This window comes from Neopsephotus bourkii, unplaced genomic scaffold, assembly GCF_033783945.1.
Source record: "Neopsephotus bourkii isolate Nb327-2 ecotype Australia unplaced genomic scaffold, CSIRO-AGI_Nbou_v1 NB_207, whole genome shotgun sequence".
NCBI classification, from domain to species: domain Eukaryota; kingdom Metazoa; phylum Chordata; class Aves; order Psittaciformes; family Psittacidae; genus Neopsephotus; species Neopsephotus bourkii.
This window is the reverse complement of record NW_026900719.1, coordinates 1450168-1471664: the sequence shown is the minus strand read 5'-3', so window position 1 is coordinate 1471664 and position 21497 is coordinate 1450168. Positions and strand designations below refer to the sequence as shown.

The 21497-nt window shown below is 41.9% G+C and overlaps 1 protein-coding gene across 23 annotated transcripts in view; it reads right to left on the bottom strand.

Annotated features, from left to right (window-relative positions):
• The window catches only part of LOC133207434 (poly(rC)-binding protein 3-like), a 496208-nt gene that overhangs the window by 14872 nt on the left and 459839 nt on the right, over nucleotides 1–21497 (bottom strand). For 10 of the 23 annotated variants that reach the window (XM_061344326.1, XM_061344331.1, XM_061344328.1 and 7 more), the window contains 6 exons: nucleotides 19882–20010; nucleotides 17651–17794; nucleotides 13482–13538; nucleotides 12925–13000; nucleotides 11051–11103; nucleotides 3086–3255 (listed from right to left, as the gene is read on the bottom strand). In XM_061344326.1, coding sequence (XP_061200310.1) covers nucleotides 3086–3255; nucleotides 11051–11103; nucleotides 12925–13000; nucleotides 13482–13538; nucleotides 17651–17794; nucleotides 19882–20010 — 629 coding nt within the window. The other 13 variants (XM_061344337.1, XM_061344348.1, XM_061344335.1 and 10 more) reach the window with 11 other exon arrangements.

Here is a 21497-nt window from a genome sequence, read left to right as displayed (position 1 = left end):
GCTTCACACTTGAGTACATCAGGTCAGCTGTCAGCTGTCCTGTGACACGGGCAGTTCCTCAAACCAATTGTATGTACAACAAAACTGAATGTGAAGGTGGATGAGGTGGCTTTCATATAGTATTTCATGGTGCCAATTTTACCCTGTCCCTTTGAAGCGCTGTACTTTATGAATTTATGCACATCCTGCATTACCCAAACCTGGTGAAAGGAATAAAGCTTGAGTCTGGCTTTGACGGTCCTGTTAGCTCTGTGGATGAACCTCATCAACATGGTAGTAAATAAACATCTTCAGGAAACTGCTCTTCAACAAGGAGCAAGTGCTGCTGGCTACAATTCGTTTATAGTCCAAAGTCAAATATTACACAGGAAACCTTCTTAATAAAAGCTAGAAGATGGAATTGGATAATGAAAATCCAGTTACTACAGTGGAGAGCAGTTAAGAGACAGAAGATTTTACAGGAAAAAAAGACACTTCTACTGCAAACAAGCTAGCACACAGTCTACTCATACAGAGGTCAGCGCTCATGTAATCAATACAGAATCAAAACAATACTTTAGAAAGATTTAAATCTCTGTCTTGATATTGTATCAATGTGTATATATATATATAATTTAGAGTATATTATGTACATATTTGACACCAGATTGCAATAAAAATCTCTAAACAATTTGATAAATTACTCTATAGATGGCAACTTTGGTTGGAGGATAGTTTAAAGATACACACAATGTTTTAGGAATACAGTGGATAGTTATTTTTTAATATCCTATGCTGCTGTGAGGCATTGATTTATGCAGAAATACTTGCCCTGGAAACCAAATCCATGAGAATGACAGGACTTGTAGGGGAGATTAAAAAAACCCACCTTACCCTGAATACTTATATGGCTTTTATTTGTTATAATTCATGTTTAGACATAGCAGACTATACATGGAGGAGTCTAGGTACTGTACTTAGCTCTTCCCCAACACTATGTCATGCCAGCATCTTTAAAAGAGGGCAGTACTTGTGGCAGGCTTAGGACTGACAACACTAAAATTGACCCCCAGCATACACAGGCAGCAGTAGCGCAGTGCTGCCTCTGAGAAACCTGCCCAAGAATCTAAACCCCAGCTAGAGCAGAGCTCCCTCTTGCCTGCACATTTCTTGGTTCTTGCTCCAGTGTGACTGTGAACTAACACTGCTACTGCAGTAGCACCTAACTGGGCAGGAATCTCTCTTGTGAAAGGAGAAATCTGGAACAGTGTCACTTCTTAAAATAAATAAAGCCACCTTAATGTCCTATGGTACCTTACAGCTTAATTTATTATACATTACTTTAAGAGTCTTCATTTACAAATGAAGTCACTTCATCTAAATACAGTTTCAACACATGGTACATAATAATATATGATGGTTTATTGTAGATGATAGTAACAAATGATTTCTAGCTAGAAGTTCAACAGGAAGAAAATATTTTGTTTCTGGTTTCACAGGGTATATAGATAGAGTATCCATGGTATATATGACTGCTGAGAAGTTTTCTTCTTTTCAAAAGTATCTTAAAAGACCTCATATATATCCCATTCCATCGAAAGAATCATTAAACAGTAATAAACAGAAGTGTGAGAGTTCACAGGCTTTTCTAAAGTGAGTCAAACAGGTTTGTTCACTAGAGTTTCTGTCTCTGGTGAGCAGCTCAATGCAACTCCATTAATAAGTGCATTATATTATTTGCATGCTTTAGCTGTCTTGAAGATCTTAAATTGTTATCTTCTGAGGTCCAGATGCATGCCATATGGTGTTTGTGCAACTAAAAATGAAGGGGTCTATTCTCGTCTCGATGTGTGGGGAATCCCTGAACACCAAGAGAAGAACATATCCTTAAGGGTTAAAGGAGGGAACACATTTTTATTTGATTACAGGGCTTATGGAAGTGACTTATATTTGCTACAAAGAATATAAATCAAAAGAGCTGTAGGTTGTTTTAGGATTCTGGAAATGGCTTATCTTAGGCTTCACAACGCCACCCTCTGTATAGCTTTCCCTAGGAAACTACTTTCAAACTTAATTATAGAAAGTAGTATTTTTGTTTGCTGTAACACAGAACTGCACAAACATCCTTTACCTCCATTAAGACATTTACAGTGGCTCGCAGTTGTACACCACAGAACTAGGCTGGAGGAGGCTGGACCACAGGAGGCTGTAGACCTGTTATGACTACAGCCCCCCATATAAATCACATACTTTCTACTACCTTAAGAGCAAACATAGTCAAACATAAAGCTTGATTCATATCACAGTATTTTGGGGGTAAAATATGAAAAAAAAGGCAATAAAAACCAGATACTCTCCTCCCCACAACATGTTGCCTCGGTCTAACATTTACAAGTACCTCTATGAGACAGCATTGTATTATCCATTGCACGTTCTCATAATAATTGCAAATAAAGGTGGTATCAATTTCAATAGTTTTCTAAATAATCATATCAAACTGATAGAGACTTAAGCCATCTCAATGGCTCAGCTAAACAGCCAGTGCTTTTATTCATTCTGGCACCGAGAATTGATGCAGCAGAGTCTCACCCCATCTCATTAGGGAATTCTTTCTACAAATTTGTGATGCTGTCTCTGAAAAAATAAATTCCTTTCCTCTTCAGCAACCAAATGTCGGTGTGACAGCAACGCTCAGTGGCAATATCCAGCACGAAAATTAAATCCGTGTTGCAATCTGTTTCACTATATTTGCCACTTAGGACAGTAAAATGGATCTGTGAGAAGTATTTTCTTCTAAAGAATCTGTGATCGTAATTTCGTTTCATTTATCCACCTGTACTTTAGGTGGATGCTAATATGAATATTCAGATTTTTCAGCTTTTGTCATTCAGTATGTACTCAGAATTGCACCAGATTAAGCTCCTTTCCAAATAAACCAACAGCAAACAGTTTCTAATGATACAGGCTTTACAAATCATTAGGAATTGAGTAATACTATGCAAAGTGGACACTGCAAAGCAGCTTTCTAGATCTATCCAGGACAGACATTTGCTGGAGAGCAGACAGCAATCTCGCAGAAGCATTATCACTTACAAAGCAAACTTACCTTGCATTAATGAGGTACTGTGCTAAGCTGATGTTTGCAGGGGATCCTGTGATTGTAACTTGTCGTTCTGCGGAGCCTTCTGTGGCATTAGCAATCTTGATCTGCGCTCCTGACATCTGCCTGATTTCATTTATCTTACTGCCTTGTCTGCCAATAATGCAGCCTATTAACTGGAGCGGGACAAAGACTGAAATTAGTGCCACAGACACAAGCAAAAACCACTAAACTGCAATTTGTAGTATTGCTAACAACATGGTTATGAAAAATTCAGTATCGAAACAGAAGATTTTTGCTGTGCTGTTTGGAAGGAATAACTAACACAGTCTATAGGTTCTATGGTCATATGTCCTTACATCAAGTTTCGCTGCTACATGGTTATCAACTCAATACTGGGCTATTTTGCTACGATGTTCCATGGCAGACAATGACAGCATGCCATGGTGCTGACAAATACAAAATACAACCCAGCCTGACTCACCAGTGGCAGCAGCAAGCCGAGAGCTGCAGCTGGAAGTCAGGCTGAGCATCCAAAGCTGCCACCATGCAGCTCTGCACTGTCCCAACACACTGCTAGTCCTGGAGAAATGTCCCTGGGCACACGTGGTCCTCTCTTGGCCAGGTACTGCTCTATTAGTATCAGTGGGATTTACAGCTGTGTAACTGTGGGGAGAAGCAGCCACAGGAAGAGACAGAAACTCTTATGTGTTCCTTTAGAGAAACTTACCAAAACACCTATTTTGTGAATAAAACTGAGCCTGAGCTCTGTGTGTGTGTCCCTAGATCCCTCAGTTATTTTGGTAAAATGCCATTGGTGTTACCTTCAAACAGCAGTGTTTTAGATGCTTTTGGCAGAGTCAAAGGTTTTTGTAAGCTGTGTGCATGACCTCGAGGCAGTGTTTAGCAGCACACATAACTTCAGCTTGGGTAAGGGAGTGTGACTGATAGCTGTGGCAGGGCGTTGCTACCTGCAGCACAGGCAACAAGAGCAAGTGGGCACCAAGCCATCAGCTGAGGCTCCATTGTTTTAACTTACGTAAGGGTGAGGAGGGTGATTTGTGTTAAGGAAGGGTAGGTGCTGAGAAGGTCAGCAATGGCCAGAATGGGTAGAAAATGGGAACCTTGCTCTACAGGTCTCTTGACATTGGGATGAGATTGCCAGTTTGGCAGAAGGATGTGACAAGATGCAAAGGCTGCCTTCCCCTCCCACTCTTCCTGCTGCTTCAGGTCCTGACATACCAAGCTTTCTGGTACTATAGTACTTGGAGTATCTTGCCAGAAACACACTCACATTATCCAAATATCACGAGAAGAACCCCTTTCCCTCAATGTAATTCCTGCTTCATGCTCAGGGACAAGCAGAAAGCCAAAGCAGGTATTTGGGTAGCCGAAACAGAGACCAAGCACAAGAGGAGCACCCACGAGCGAGGAAAACAGGGTTTCAGGAAACACACAAAGGATTTCCCATCCTGTTCAAACAGGAGGGCCTCGCTGATCTCCCTGTCCTTATCCCAAGGACCTGTCTTAATATGCGACTGCACACATCAGTGCAGAGGAGCTATGTGAGCTTCACCAGCAAGCCCCTAGCCTGTCCCTCTGTGCACATGAATGTGCCTGCATACGCCCGATGTCAGCAGCACAAGGAGCCTTGTGCATCTGCTTCCTACACCTCACTGGCATGCAGAGTCCGTAGGTAATGAGGGTGAAGCAGGAGAGCAGAGCGCCCAAAGGCCACATGGAGAAGGCACTTGCCAGGTCACTCAGGAGGCTGCCACTTGCATGTGCTAGGGGTCTTCCAATGAGGCTTGTAACCCAGATGGGGCAGTACAAAGAATTTGCAATGTCCTGCCTGACTCTGAGTTAAGTAGCAAGGATTCAGCCCAGACCAGTCAAGGATATTGGTGATGCAAGCTTCTGGGAGAGAGCTTTGGTAGCCTTCAGTCTGAAGCTCAAAGTCATCCTCTGCTGCTGTGACAGTGGGATGCCTCAACATGCTCTGCAAGCTGTGACACAGCTCATGCAGAGTGCACTTCCCCCTTTGCAATGCAGGAAGGACAGTAGCGTTGGGGTGCCTGGGCCCTCTCTGGGGTGCCTCTTCCATTGTGAATTACACTGAAATGTGTGTAGTATCTGAATGCTGAAGGGCTGATGGAAGTTCTTGAACTATGTTTTCATCTACAAAGTTTTGCCCAATCAGGCCACAGACATTTGGTTTTACATAAAAACACCTGTCCTGCCTTGTACTGAGATGAAGCTATGTTAAGTTGCATCCAAACACGTATCTCTTCAAGACTGCCCTTTCTAATGCCACCAGCTGCCCCCCGTTCCTAACGTTGTTCTGTATCTGGCCATTTCACATGATTCAGCAGGCTATGTGCAATTCAGTCCCACAAAAGCAAGCTTCCCCAGACTCTGAAAGTTGCTACCTTGCATGTAATGCTCTGTGTTTCACAGACATGGGTTTGCTGCTTTCCCCAGCTCCAGGCAGACCAAGTTAGGGAATGTGGAAGGCAGCAAACATAGAGCTGTTTTCAAGGACTTCAGGTGCTGCATTATTTTTGATGCTTACCTGCTTGCTCAACATAAGTGAGCCTCACTCTCACACACAGAGTGAATCACGAGGAAAACAAGTGATAAAGCTGCCCCATGTAAGACAGGAGCCAAACCTACTATGGACTACACCAAGGCTACTATGCACTGTAGTATAATACATATTATATATATATATGTATACTATTATAATATGCACATATGTACAAACACACAAACAGAATACGTGTATGTATATGTATATATATATTTTAATACTCTGACTATGGCAGCAGTGCATGCCTACAAAAAAAAAAGACAGAAACAATGTGAGGTATAAAACTAAGTTTCCACTGGTATCCCAAATTCTCACCTAAGCCTTACAGACTACCTGAGCAGCAGCTTGTACCTCTGCCGTTATGCTCTAGTAGAAGGCATCCCTGCCCACGGCAGGGGGTTGGAAGTGGATGATTTTTAAGGTCCCTTCCAACCCAAACCATTCTACGATTCTATAATGGTCTACCGTGATCTGTTCCATCTCAAACTCTTGCTGCTCGTAGTCTCTCCCAGTAAGCTATCTCTGGTTCAGGTCCCTCTCTTCAATTTTTCTTTCTTTACCATAACACAAATGCTAAATATATGTATATTTTCCACATAATGGTAAAGTCACTAACAGAGCCTAATAGTAACAGCTTTCTTTTAGATATTTCCTCCTGGCTTGATCCTCTCTGCATTATGTCTGTGCTGCACTGGGAGCAACCAGAGTTTTAGGCTTTATTATCCAAGTACCATGCTGCAGAGTATTGCTTGTCACAGGAAGTGGCACGGAGCTCACTTTCATTTTAACTACTAGTAAAATAATCAGATTCCTTCCTTATAATGAATGTACTGTTGGTAAAAAGGGCCAAAGAAGTAGCCTGTGCAGGTTGGTATCTGCTGTCAGGAGCAGAGAGGTTGACCATACTTGTCCATAGGTACATGTGGTTCCCCTTGGCTCCCCGCTGCCAACTCAGCACAAGTCCATTGGCTTTGGCAAAGCCTTTGCATTAGTTGAGTAAGCAGATGCTCGACATGAAGAAGAATCTTCAATTGCTTTTCATAAAGACATAGGCTTTCTCAGTTCCAGGTAAGGGAAGAAACGCTGGGTATGATTACAGCTCTTTACAGACTTACTGCGGTGCCTGCAAAGAGATGCTTCAATACTGTGCCTCTTAAAACCAGTAACAACAATAATAAACTTCACTTTCCTTGCCAGGATAATGCAAAATTTGGACTACAATAATTTCACAGGCCTTGCAAGAATGCAGATAGAAAACTGGGAAAACATGCTCAGAAATGAGCCTTTCTATTACTTGCTTTGTACCCAAAATGACTCTGCAGATTTGTATGTCCCATCCTGCTCCCTCAAGTGAGAGGTGGCTCTGGTGGGTAACTACTTTTAATGCTAAGTAGTGTCTTGTCACACAAATGGAATCACTTTGTTTCTCATGGATATTAAGTCTACTGATTCTTGAACTCATCTGAAAAAGTCTGCTTAATGAATCAAATGCCGTTCTCTTAGATTAAGGGGGGACAAAAATCAGGCCATGTGCAGACATATAAAATTATTATATTTTTTTAAATGAGATATGTCCTTAAACATTCTTCACTGACAGAATATGGTTAATTCTGTATTTTTGCTCTGTGCATTAGGTCTCTGTTACATGGGAGGCTCTGAGTAGTAAGGTAAATTTGTTGAGGTTGAATCCACAGATCCCTTGCCTTCAGTAGAAGTGCTTCGACTTGAACTACTGCAGGGCCTCTCCCAGCACATCCTGTGTGGATTATTAAGGCTTTGCCTAATCTTACCCCCTCTCCAATGGCTGGGAAGTTTCTGAGCTGGGGGGCACTTAGCCAGCAGCTTAGTTTTACAAAAGCAGGGCATTTATTCTCAGGACTTCTCTGGAAGAGGGCTGCAGGGAGGTTAAGGTGCACTTCTCCTGCATGGTCTATGTGGTGAGTGGCCTTGCTGCAAGCCACAGATAGGGTCAGACGCTGCCCTTATGTTCTCCTTAAAGGCTGATTCTCATCACTGCAGGCTATGGATCTGGGATCTGCAAAGATGGGAGCTCAAGTGACAGCTGGTGGAAGAGGCAGTGATACACAGATCTCCTGGATTATCTGGTGGAGCTGATGCTAGATTTCACTGTGGGCTGCTCCAAGCACACTCTGCATATGTGGGTCCTCCTCTGTTATTTACAGGGAAGTACTCCCGGCTCCCTGGGGAAATAAAGGCAGTTCTTCAGTATGCCATGTCCAACTCAGATGGATTGTCATTTCTGTTTCTTTGGAGTACTAAACAGATTTATAGCTTTCTTAAAATGCTCTTGGTGCTTTCTGAGGGGGAAGCTGTTTTCCTGTCACTCACCTCTGCCTGTCTCTCCCACACATATGCAAAATAAGGATAATTTTTAATGGAACAGACTTTTTTCATTATTGATTTGTTCATTTATTCTCAGTGGGCATTTGGGGGGACTGGACCATGAAGTCTTAAGATATCTGCCATCTGTGCCCAATCAGCTACACTCAGGGGCACCATCCTTCCTGTTCCCTTAAGGACCCGCCAACTGTTAATGCTATTTTATTCTGGGATTTATGTGAAACGCACCTTGTGTAACCTAGGCAGCAGTGGAAGGCCAGACAAGATCTCAGCAAGGAAAGAAAGGCAACTAAATGCCCCTATAACAGGTTTTGCTGAGGAAAAAGTAATACCAGATAAAGATCAAAGTGACTTCTGAGAGGGACCTGGAGAAAACATCCTCTCTGTTATCTTTTTAGAGATACCCAGAAGTTATGAGAAAACCCACAAAGGCAAACCTTCTGAACGCATTATTTGGAGAGGAAGCCTCAGCTTTTAGCATGTGGAAAATAACTTTCTAAAAAATGCATCTTTTGTTCTCCAGTATCTCTTTGTTATTGAGCAATAGGTTACTTGCCGTTATCAGCATACTGTATGAAGACAGCAAGATGATGTTGTTACAGGAATTACTAAGAACAAAAAAAATCTGTCACTGCCTTTAATGACAGAGAGTAAGGAAAACTTTACTGGGAAGCTATGCAAATTGCAATGGCTATGAATATCTCCTTCCTGTAGAGTGGGCTAAAGTCTGAGCTCCTTACCCTCTTTATATCTTCTTTTGCTCCATCAGATTCTTCCTGAGGCTTTGACTTTACATGTTTATCATTAGTTTGGTTTAAAAAAATAAGTGTAGCACATGTATATATACCTAACATCTCTGATAGCTGCAGAACATGTAGATACTTGCAAGTCTCATGCTCTTCTTCGTGCTGGACTTTTGCACTCATAAGCACATATAAGAAAAGCAGCGGACTTAATGCAGCAGTGGGGATCTCTGGAGCTTGGGCAGCCACAGGGCAGCCTCCTTTAGTTTCAACTAGATAAATAATCACCATACCACACTGCCTGCCCATCTATCAAAACCGGGACTATAGGCTTATCAGGAAAGCGAAGTCAAAACTACCCATGCAGGCTTTGCTGCACAAGTGCTGTTGCCTCTCCCATCCTGACCTCCCTCTATGCACAGCATCTATGCACACATGAAACACAGGTGCTGGCACCTTCTTACTCTGCTTCTTTGCCTCATGTTGCTCTGTTTCCCTCATCTCCTCATTTTTGGCACTGCTGCAGCGGTGACGGGGCTGCAGGACACTGGTATGCACAGTGATGCTGGCAGACCCCAGGGATGGTACCCTCTTGCTGCTGCAGCCTAAGGATAGGCCGGCAGGGCACTGCTGACAGCCCGGGCCACAGGCAGAGTGGATGCCTCAGGGAGACACGCAGGGAAACTGCAAAATTCCCAAGCAGCCTCTGATGCCCGGCAGGAGATGAGAGCCCTTTCTTCCCTCTAAGCCAGCACTGCAGCACTGGGTGCACACACATGCATGCACGCAGTGCAAGTGGGCAGTACTAAAGCCTTTTGGTCATGTAATACACGCCTTGACATCACAGAAACATCAGAACTCCCTTTTATCACCTGTAGAGCCCCTGGAGGCTGTTTCTAACCTGAACAACATTTTGGCCTTGGTTTTGCTTCTTTAGCAACAACCACAAGACACACACTGCACAGCCAGTAAAACCTTCTATTAGAAACAATGCATGGATGTGTGTTTGCTTTACAGATGCTGAGCCAGGGCATTTCATACCTCCTGGATGAGAAACTGATGGGGTTTTTAATTTTCTACTACACTACAGGACACAAGGCCAGCTTTCTCTTTCACTGCTATAAACCCTGAAAGAAGTGAAGTCAGAAGAGTGACCTTGGATTTATATCAGTGATGGCAAGAACAACATCTTCCTGAAAGTGAGATTAAAAAACTTGCACTGTAAGGATAAATAGGGTGCTCCCATAAAATTCTCAACATAGAGTAAATTGGATTGTGAAGCAGGTACCGATAAATCAGCAGGGCACCTTTTAAGTAACAGAAACCTTACGAAGTCACAGCACTCACACCTTTGCTTTTCTGTTATTCTGTGTCTTTTTCTTACTGTAAATCATTGCCACTGAGTTTAATAAGGCTTACACAACATTGTAAGCACCTCTTCAGTAATATAATTGTTATTTGTGATCCTGTTCATGCTTGGAAGCTTTTTTTACTGGAGGGGAAATCTTCCATTTTTCAATTGACTCATTTGTAATGAAAGCTGAGTCCTCCCCCCCCACCCCCCCTTGGAATGAAAGTGAATAAAACAGGGAGCCATTTTTATATGACATCAGTTGGGCATTTTGAGTACCTGTTTTAAGATTCAGCATCATATTTTGCTCATGGAGACTGGGTTTGTCGATCACAGCCAGTCAGAGTCGCTGGAGCACAAATGTTTTCAGCCCATTTTTCAAATAAACCCCTTATTGTGCACATTTCTGTAAGCAAATAAGCTTTTTTCCTCAGGAAAACTGCTGTCTCAGACAAGCACAGGGTGCAGCAGAGACTGTCACAGCACAAGCTATTGTGGTGCAGGCTCTGCACCTCTTGGCACAGAAGACCAACACACAGCACACGAGGCTGCACATTTGTACGCCACCTTTAGCCCTTCTGCTCAGACCACCCATGTTAGTGCTGCCTGAGAGATGGATTTTGATAACTCATCTAAGACCACTGTAAGCAGGGGCAGCCAGACTTTTAACAAAGCCAGTGAAGCATCACCACAGAACTAAACCAGCAGTGCTGCATACCTGACATGACATTGGTACAGTCACTTCTGCTGCCCTATCCAGCATTTCACTGACCCCTAATATCCCCTCCCCAACAGGCTAAATGCCGTACAGTTTATTCTGGGGACCATAATAATCATATTATATACAGCCAAAGATGAGAGGTTTCCCCTCCCGGTGGCAGAGGAGCGAGAGAAGAGAAAGCGATACTGACTATTGGTCCACTTACATCATTGGGAATAGTAAGCTCATGGGAACTGGTTGGAGTAGTGGCATCCAGTCCTATTCAGGGGACAGAGGGAAAATGTTACGCCAGTTTGCAAGAAGGGCAAGACACAACAAATGATATTTTAAAGGAAGAAACATACAGAAAGAAGGGAAGAAAAAAAAGAGAGGAGCAAAGAAAAACAGAACTGCTAGTGAAACAGAAAAGAAAGCAACAGATGCAAAACTCAGAGGGCTGCACTCATTTTAAATGAGTCTTATTTTAGTTAACCTTCAACCCACCAAAGCAACAAATGTCACATGAGATTCCACAGGGTCATAAAAAGCTACTAGAAAACAAAGGGTTTCCCCTAAAAACAGTCTCTGAAGCTTGCTGTAAACACATCAATTGATAAACTCATGAATTGCTGAAATTGCACCTGTCTACCAGGAGTTCCAGAATACCAAAAATGAAAGTCAGATGAACAATTAATAGAACAAAATACATAGATACGAAAAAGAAAATAATAATAAATGAAGGATGAGGAAGTTAACCTAGGAAAAATTGGGAATTATATGTGGGATTAGTTGCTGAAGGAGTGTTGGGAAGGGGAATTTTTCAAGGGAAGTGTACAGAATACTCTAAGCAGCGAAATACTCCAAGCTGCATACATTTGTTTGTAAATTGGGTAGACAAAAGGAAAATGTTCAGGAAATATGTGATTACTGCTCTAACACACAGTAATGTTACACAAACGTACATCTCACAAATATAAGCAGGAAAAGATAAAGGAGCAGCAGGTTAATGACAAGAATAAGGAAAACATAAAGCTAGGAAAGGCAATTTAGTATTACTTGTAGGTATTTTATCCCATACATCATGAAGAAATGAAAGTATATTTTGGATCTTTTGTCTCCTTGTCTAATTTTCTCTTTTTTGGGTGTATTACTATTATTATTATTGTTATTATTGTCACTGGCATCATTATTATCTGTAAAGACATACCCAAAAGACTAATTTCCAACCAGAAAAGATGGGAAACAAGTACTCTGACAAAAAAGGGACTTGCCTACATTTTACTTACATTTACATTCAATTAAGGGTTTCATACGCTTATTTTACATTAAATACAATCCAATGAAGTTACTCACGGAATTTGATATATGCGATAAAATGTTATTTGCCATACAAAGCATGTACCAGTACATATGTACTTCTGTTTTGTGAAGATTTAGATGCCAAGCATGTATGTAGCGAAGTACAGTAAAAAGATCTATTGCAGGGTTAACTGACTTCTCACTCTTGAATCAAGAATTCAGCTCCAGCTTTAATAAGGACGGACCAAACCTGCAGTCCTTAATTTAACTAAACTTCCATTGCATTTTGTAGCTATATATGCACATGTAGTAGGTGCTTTTGCCAACAGTGATGATTACAGATGCTGTCTACAAGGAAATGAGTTTCAGTGTGCTGTAATTTCTTTAATCAGTATTTCTTCACCACAATTCCATACTGTTTTCCTTTGTTTGCTTCTTTCTACACCATGTCACTGAACTGGAAATTTGAGAAGATGCAGACCCAGGTGCTTCACTCAGGATCAACTGGTACATACTGCATGGTCCATAATAACTTTACAAGGACTGAAGAAAAGAAACTCAGGGCTTTTAGCCAATGGCACAAATGAAGCGGCTTTGATTAAGAAACGTAACAGACAGAGCACGTTTTAGTAATGATGAAAGGAACTGTAAAAGAGGTACGGGAGGGAAGAAGAGAGATTAATGTGCGAAAACAGAAGGATTGCTGGTCATTGACCACATTTATAATTAAAATGATGTAATGACCACGGGAAACAAAGCTGTTAAGAAGAAGGACATCCCCAGGGGGTCATGGGTACGTACCAGGGAAACCAGGGGTGGTCTGCCCAAGGGGAGTAAAGGGGGGATGCTGCATAGCCAACTGGTGAAGCTTGGTCAACTGCAGGGCAGGATGGGAAATTAGAACTAACCAATCAAATGGAATTATTTCAGAGCAGAGAAACCATCTTACATGTTCTAAAACTGGATTAATTAAAATTATATTGAAAAAAAAGTTTAAACATTCAGTCTAATCTACTGTTGAGAAAAAATAAAACCCAAACTGGTTATAAATGACATCTCTACTGTTATTACATGTAATGGCTATTGTTAATATAAACTAATAATTGTAGAATTACATATTAAAAGAACTCAAATATATCACATGCAAAAAAGACCAAGATATCTGTCATTTGTTCCTGGGCCATTGTACTTTCTACCAATTATTACACAAGGTAAGAGATGCAGCTGAGCTAACACTTTGCTAGAGAGTATGTAATTCAGGAAGGGTGCCCTTAGGCCATGTCTTTATTGCTAACTGTAGAAAGCAAATGTTGCCCAGAACAAATAAGAGGAAGAGGAACAAAAAGGGAGTAATTTACATGTGCTGGACTCACGTCTGGATGAGGGATGGCATACTGCCCCTGAATCGTGAATGCCTGAAAACAACAAGCACAGTTAAGACACAGGTCAGTCAGGAGGGACAAGCAGTGTTCCCACTCTCATCAGAAAACCTCCTCCTGGCTCCCCAGGCAAATACCACCCACTTCGCTCTCAGTGCTGAGTGAATCTTAATTGTCTTGTGCTGCTTGATGACACTTGGCACTACAGAAAGGTCTCTGCCAGGCTGCCTGCGCATCCCTTGCAAGCAGGGGATGCCAAGTGCTACTGCAAGATGACCTTGGTCCTTAGGACCTCTCTCACCTCCAGCTCCATCTGCCAGAAGCAGAGCTAGGGACGCTTCAGGGATTGAGGAGTATGGGGATGGCCACTTCCCCTCCTTGCTGCCCCATTCACCAAGTGCCACCGATGCGTGCACAGGGAGATGCTGATGCAGCAAGGGGAGAAGCAAGGATGGGGCAAACCTGCCAGGGGGATGCCTGCCCTGCCATCCAGCTTCTGACTGCTGTGTGCAGGGACACATGCCAGCTAGCTCTGGGCTACCTCACCTGGCTAGGACAGCCATAGGTGCCAAGTGCCAGCAAACATGTGCCCCGGTGCATCCCACAGTGAGCACTCATGCGGGATGGCAGCCTGTCCTGCAGTGCCTGGGTATGAGGCCAGCATGCCTCTTTGGGGATAGGGGCATGAGGGAGACCCCCACAGTGGTGGTCTTATACCCCACAAGAAGCCAAATATCCTCTCTCCAAATCCAACCTCTCTGCACAAGAGCAGTACAGGGGCTATAGTTTCTGTCATGCATGGCACCAGTTAGCACAGCCCTTCATCTCTCCTGCTGGCTCTGTAATGGCCTACAAAAGAACAACTATAGAGAGTTTGTAATTTTCAATTATATCCTGTAGGGCTTTTCTGAAAGGAATGGCATGTCAGAAAATGTTTAATGTGCTTGTGCTTAGACAGGCAGGAAAGCAGAAGGACAAATTATAACGTATAAATATTTGTAGTGGGAGAATTATAAATGGGAACAGAGCTGATTAGCTTAGTTTGCAAAGTGCTTATTTGACAAAAGGCCTCTTAGACAGTAATGAATCCTTGCAAATGATAAAACAATTCATTTAATGGAGTTCAGATATTAAAACTTTAATGCCTCAACTGCTTGATGCATATTTCTGCAGCAGAATTTCCCTTCTCGAGAAGAAACATTTAATTTAGTTTTTAAATTAGTCACAAAGCAAGGCTGCAATCCTGCAAACATTACGCACATGAGCAGTTTTCAGGCAGAAGTGTGTGTCACCGGGCATAAGGGGATGCTCATGGCCAAACACATGTGACAAGAAAAGGTTCCAGTCCACCACCAAACCAGGTGATCGCTGGTGTCAATGGGTCTTAAGCAAGCACATATTCAAGGAAGCAAAGCATGTGTTTAAGTGTTTTACAAATGAGGACAACCTCAAGGAGGTGTTACACTGCTTTGCTGAGTGGAGGCTCTGTGCAAAGCCAAGCACAAGAGCAGCCTCAGGAAAGTTATAGATGGAAATAGTGCTAAAGCAGGGCGTAGGTCCATGAGCAAACAGTGGGTTTTGTCTCTGAGCCTCTATGCTGGATCACAAGTCTCCTTTCTCATCCTGGCTTTACTTCAAACCCAGCTGAGAGAACGTCTTTGATATCTCTGCCCAGGGAAGCTGCGGCTGCCCCATCCCTGGCAGTGCTCAAGGCCAGGCTGGATGTGGCTTTGAGAGCTTGGTCTAGTGGAAGGTGTCCCTGCCTATGGCAGGGGGCTGGAACTAGATAACCTTAAGGTCTTTCCAACTCAAACCATTTTACAACTCTATGACATGGGTGCTTCTCAAGCAGTGGCTTGCAACACAGCAAGAAGCCACCCCCCAAAAATCACTAGTGAATCTAATAGAAGGCACCCCTTTTCTCATCATTCCTCTCTCTTCCATGTATGCATATACAAGGAAGCAAACAAACTGGAGAAGTAACAAAAATGAACATTCAGTGCTCAGCTCTTTTTTTGGTTGTCAGTGAAAACCATAAAAGCAGCATGGACAAGATGGGTCTTGAATTTTCTTTCCCAGTTAAAAAAAAGGCAAAAAACCCTCTTCATTTCTTAAGGCTCTCAAAAAGTCATTTGATTGATTTAGGTTGAGAAAAATTATCTTGGACTGCTTTACCACTTGGCAGAGGAACTGTGCCCTTCTGTAGCTAAGGCATATTAAGTACAAGTAGCCTGGTAGAGACTACCGAGACATCCACACTGTAATGTTTCACTAAGGACATGAGCTACAGGTCTGCTTCCATCAATGCCAAGGGCAACTCTCTTACTGATGTACTGACATTAGTAACAGCAGGAACGACCTGGGCTACAGATCTTCCTCAATTTAAACCATAAAACTACTATGAGACATAAAGCAACATTGTACCCTGTGAGTACCCATCTAAACAGTAATGTAGCACAGTTGGTAGAAACTTCCCATTTGTTTCCATCAGGTAGGAGTGCTGGATTTATTTACTGTTTTCCTTTAACCACTGCATATGCTAAATACTGGTAAGGGGCAGAGCAGGACAGGACAGTGTTCAGCTCCATTTTAGTTCCACCATTTAATACAGTATCAAAGAAGCACAAGAGAATTAAAAGCAACACTTCAAGCGAAAGAAGCCCATATTGTTAAGGAAAACTAGAAATTTGCTAGTGTTCCTTGATATGCAAGCATTAAACAACCCAAACCCTTTCAAGATAGCCATGATGTACTTTAGAATTGAACCAAAAGCTTGGATGGAATTAACACTGCTGGTAAAATTCTATTTTCAGCATCCCTGTCCACTTATGAAACCTGGTTAAAGTGTCTTCCCATACTGATGTCCAAACACATCTCAATCATTTTCTTTAAAACGTGTGCTTAGTCAGAGCACACAAAAATTCAAAGCATACAGGAAGTGTCTGTCTCTTACACTCTTTCCCACATCAAGAAGGTTGTGTTAGGAAAGTGAGAACACTGTTTTAACTGAGAAAACTGAAGATGACAAGAACTATTAGACCTTAAAATAGGACACTTTCCATTATTTATACCAACTGCTCAGAGCACTCTAGCAAACAGTTTCAATACTTCTGAGTAATCATATACAGAGATGTCTTTGAAGGTAGTGGCAATTACAATACTGGTAACGTAGGCTGCTGAATATATACACACACTTCTTAAAGGAAAGCACTGCAGTGTAAACATATATATGGAGTGAATTATTCTGAACTTTTAGTCATAAACCAATTTCTGGCAAATTATTTTACATTTCAATTCAACTTGAGTCACTAAGGAGACAGATTTCTTGTTCTGGAAACAGCTGAGAGTGGTAGGCTTAAACACCAGATACTGAAAGCTACTACATCCAGATTACAAATATCCGGATATACTTCACAACACGTAATTACAGAATAGGAGATAAACTCAGAGACAAAATTCAGAGGAAGCTCATTTACAAGGGCCTGTCAGAAGCAATGGTGCTTTGGCATATGCCTGAGATGTGCAGGACTTTCCTTACCCTGACTGATACAGCTTAAGATGAAGGGTTAATCAGCAAAACTTCATAATATAAAACAGAAACAGGAATGCCGTTCTTGTGTGTGTTGCACACTGTGGTTGGGAAGGTCTACACTTGCATGTATGCAGTTCCTGTCACCTCAGAACCCCATTGCTACTTGCTCTTGGGGGACTATGAGCAGCAAAAATTGTGTGCGTGACTTTTTATGGCAAAGAGCACTATTCGGTCCTAAAAAATATGAAAGCTATGAGAGAAAAATTACGCCTTTCATGAGCAGAGGTACCCTGCTGCTTGATCATCTCTGAAAAGTGACAACATTGCTTATACAGTTAGTGGAGGTGCAAATTAAGGGTGAAAAAACCAACCCCTACAATAAGCAGTTTTGTCCAACTCAGGGAGCATCTGATTTGGACACATCTCGATTCAAAGAAGGCCAAACTTTTCTTAATTAGAGAAGCTAATTTTAAATCTTGGTAAAATACCAGTCAGCACAATTTTATGTCAAGTTTGCAATGCAGTGTTCTCCTTTCCTGCAAATGGCAAGCACACAGAGTAAACAAAGCACATCAATACTATACCAGGCAAGAAAGAGTAAAAGTTGAAAACTAACAGGCGCTGGCTGAGGTTGGGCCAAGACGGTGTGGTTTCCAGCTGAAGCCAAAATGGTGTCTGCTCTTACCTGGCCACCTGCAAAAATGATAGGTGCAGAGGCAGGTTTGGGACGGTAGGGGATGGTGGCACCTTTGGGTGGGGACTGCAGACAAAAACACAGAGCAGTCAAAATGCAGAATGAAACAGAGCTCGTATTAAAAAAATCACTCCTTATCTTGGTCACCTCAGACCACAGGCATGCAGCTAACCCTGCCCACTCAACACTGCCCTCCACCCCATCAGCCTAAAAGCAAGCCAGAAGCCACTTGTCTGGGCTTCGAGGGGAAGAGCCAAGGTCCAAACTGCACAGACAAAACAGGCAGTGCTGGCACTTGTGGCTTCATTACTTCCATCATCAGATGAAGCTATGATGGCTTATTTATTAAGCATATCAAGGCATTTCGGGAAACATGGGCACAATTATGAACTTTGTCGACGGTCTGGAAGAGTCTGCCCTGTTTTCTTTGTTAACACAGAGCACATCTCCTGCTTATCGATCTTCCCTACACTGATACAGTTCAAGGTTTCTTGTCTTACCAATTCAATGACCAGCCTCATCCTGCCTTTCATATGATTGAGCTGGCAGGTTGGAGAGAAACCTTCCTGGCTTCATCAGAAGCACTAAGCATGGTCTTTGTAAACATGAAAAAGAGTTTTTCCCTGTAGCCCAAGACAAGGACCCAAAGGGAAAACCCCTGACCAAGGCTAACTTCCTCCTCATAAACAAAGCAGGAGCACGTGTGTGTAAAAAAGGCTTCAAACTGTCTGTGCAACACCTAGCAGAATGGTGCCCTGATTTCAATGCATTAGCTACAACTAAAGGTAACAATATCACCTCCATTAGCTAGTATTATATAATGAGCTATTTCATGTCAATGAAAGTGTTTGTTGTCAATTTAACTACATGCTGCAAATTTGAGCACATTCATTCTGTTAAACATTTGAAGCAGCAAACTGTAGTTAAGCCAGTGTTGTCTTAGTGCTGCCTGTGATTTGCCTAATGGTAAAATAAGGTACTTCTTATGTCAAAACTGGTTATTTAACAAGTGGCTCTACCTGTGGGAAAACTGGACTACATCTCTCTACTTTTGAGAAGTGGCTCCTCTCGAGAAACTCAAGGAACTTGGACAGCAGACTACACTCTGTATTCACAAAGCTGGTAACTATCGCCATCATGTACTACATGTCTAACAAACCAAAATTATTTCTTATTACCTTTGTGCTCTCCTGCATTTTTATATCCTTCATCACAGTAGTTTAGCAAAAACTGAAGCAAGAGTCACTTTTCCCCAATAAAACACTAAGGATTTATTAGTTTTTGTGCTTTTATTTGCATTAGGCTGTATGACATTTTGATGCAAAGGCTGTCTGTCATTTTGATGCATTGCATACTTCTGAACAGTCAATAGCTGCAGTGCTGTTCCAAACACTCCACTGTCTCTCCACTCTTTAAAGAGTAACATAACAGTAGGGTATCAGAGATCATCATGAGACAGCCCTTGACTAGATTTAGGTAAAAAACCCAGCCCAAGCAAAGAAAACACAGAAAATTTTCCAGCAGAAAGTGTGATAAGAGCAGAGATGTTTCAAGCTCCTTCTCAAAAATTATGGTTATTGGGTCAAGATATTTAATTTTGATTTGCTTAATTTTTTTTTTCTAATTCCCATTCAACTTCATCAGGTGAGAAATGTACTTTCGTACTTGTATGAAATTATGGGCATTTTCAGCAAGGATTAAAATGCCCAGATTTTTATAAAAATTAATACTGTATCATTTAATCTAATTGCTAAAAAATTGCAGTCAAAATGAAGTCTCCTGGCCTTATGCAATAACCTGACCCAAAGGAAGAAAAAACCCTTAAATGACATTAGTCGGAATTATTTCTATTTAAAACTAGACCTAGTTGTTTTCTGCCCTGTTCTGCATCAGAATAATTCTGCTTTTCTCTTAGAATGGGCTGCAGCTCCATGCTGGAGTAAGTTTATTGTTTAACAGCCCTGGTCTTTGATTTCTAAACCCTCCTGCGAGAGGATCTCAAACAGCAGGAAGGGCACAGTCTAACAGAGTCCTCTTGAAATCCCTGGTACGGGAAGGGCAGGCAGCAGCACTGGGGAGCCCAGGGCAATTGAACATTAGTAATGTGTTTGAGCATCTCCATGCGAGAGGTGATACACCAAGCGCTCACTTACCTCCAGCATAACCACGCATATTTGTTTCACACACTGGATAATGGCATCAGGAGTGCCTGAGATAGTCACTGCACGCTCTGTTGAGTTCGGCAACATGTCCCCTGCGACCTGCACCTGTGCTCCTGTGGACTTGAGCAGAGACAAAGCACAGAGAGCGTCACCATCGGGCAGGCAACAGTACCCCTCCAAAGTGTGATGTGATGGAGGGGATGCACCTCTAAACTTTTAATCTTTTATTTGCTGGATACGTGATAACGCGTGTATGTCAACTCATGCCCAGACAGGGTAATTGGGGTCTGGCAGGACATGGATTTGTCTGTTCAAGGCAATTTGCAAACACTCCCATCTTAAGAAGATTAGTCCCCAGTAGCTGCTAATGAATCAAACTGTGACCTGGATTTCATGGCAAGTCTTTTAACCCTCTCAAAGACAGACAGCTGCAATGCTGACTAATACATGGAAGAGGTAAACCCAAGAACTTTTCAACAATTAAAAAAAAAAAAAAAGAAAAAAAAGTTAAAAAATGCTGACAGCCAAAGAAGGCCTGCTAATCCAATAAACTGCAGATAAATGGCTCTTTAATCCACTGATGGCTGACTTGTGTCTCTAGATGAAATCTGGGGCTGTCTTATGCTCTGCTGTATCTCAAGATGGTACAGAAGCACTTCCAAATTACAGAGTTGATTAAATAGATGCACATTATCAACTTTTAGCTCATGAACAAACTCAAAGAAGAAATAAGCCAGTTTTGTTTTCTCTTTTTATAAAATTTGACCTTGTCACTAATATATCTTAGTTAACCAAAAGAAACCAACCCCAAAAACCAAAGAAAGAAAAAAACACATGAGGCCAAAACAATCCCTGGCAGTATTTCACAAGCATCCTGGAAGACCTTTTCCGTCAATAGAGAAAACCCTGGGCATTTCGTACTGAGTTAGCACTTTCATGTATTCCAAACAAAATATACTCCTGACTATTACTGCAATGCAATTATTTTTGGCTTTAAAAAAAAAATGTATTTTCAGTAATCATCAACTTTGTGTCAGACGGCAAGGAGTTAATTTGTTTTCCTGCTGGTTACATACAACACATGTTATTCTTCTTTCCAAAGACTGATTAAATTACTGATTGCATCTTCTGTTCACTAGTGCTGTTTAAGGCCAGAATATCAATTCCTTGCTCTATAATAGGCTTTGGAATTTCACCATAATTTGATCAATCAGTCATGCTTTTCTTTTCTTTGTAAGCTTATCTTGAAAACAGTTCTGCAACCCTACACGTTACTCCTGGGTACATGACTGAACACAAAAGACCATCCCTCATGCAGCTGCTGCTCAGTGTGTTGCATGATGATGAAATTAGACCACATCTCGAGCTGGATGCTCCTTTTTCTTTTTTTGTTTGCTTGTGTCTGCTGTTTAAAGCACCGCTCTGGGTATCAGTACATCTAGCATAAAATACTCTGCCAAATACTGCGCTCATTTATGCGTTTGCTTCCAGTGCCAATCTTGTTTATTCTTTGACTTTGGTCATATGGCAGCAATGAGAAAATGAGTAATATTTTGTCTGTTACTCTTATGCTGATGAAAATGTGCAGTGTGACTTCCTGGTACCCT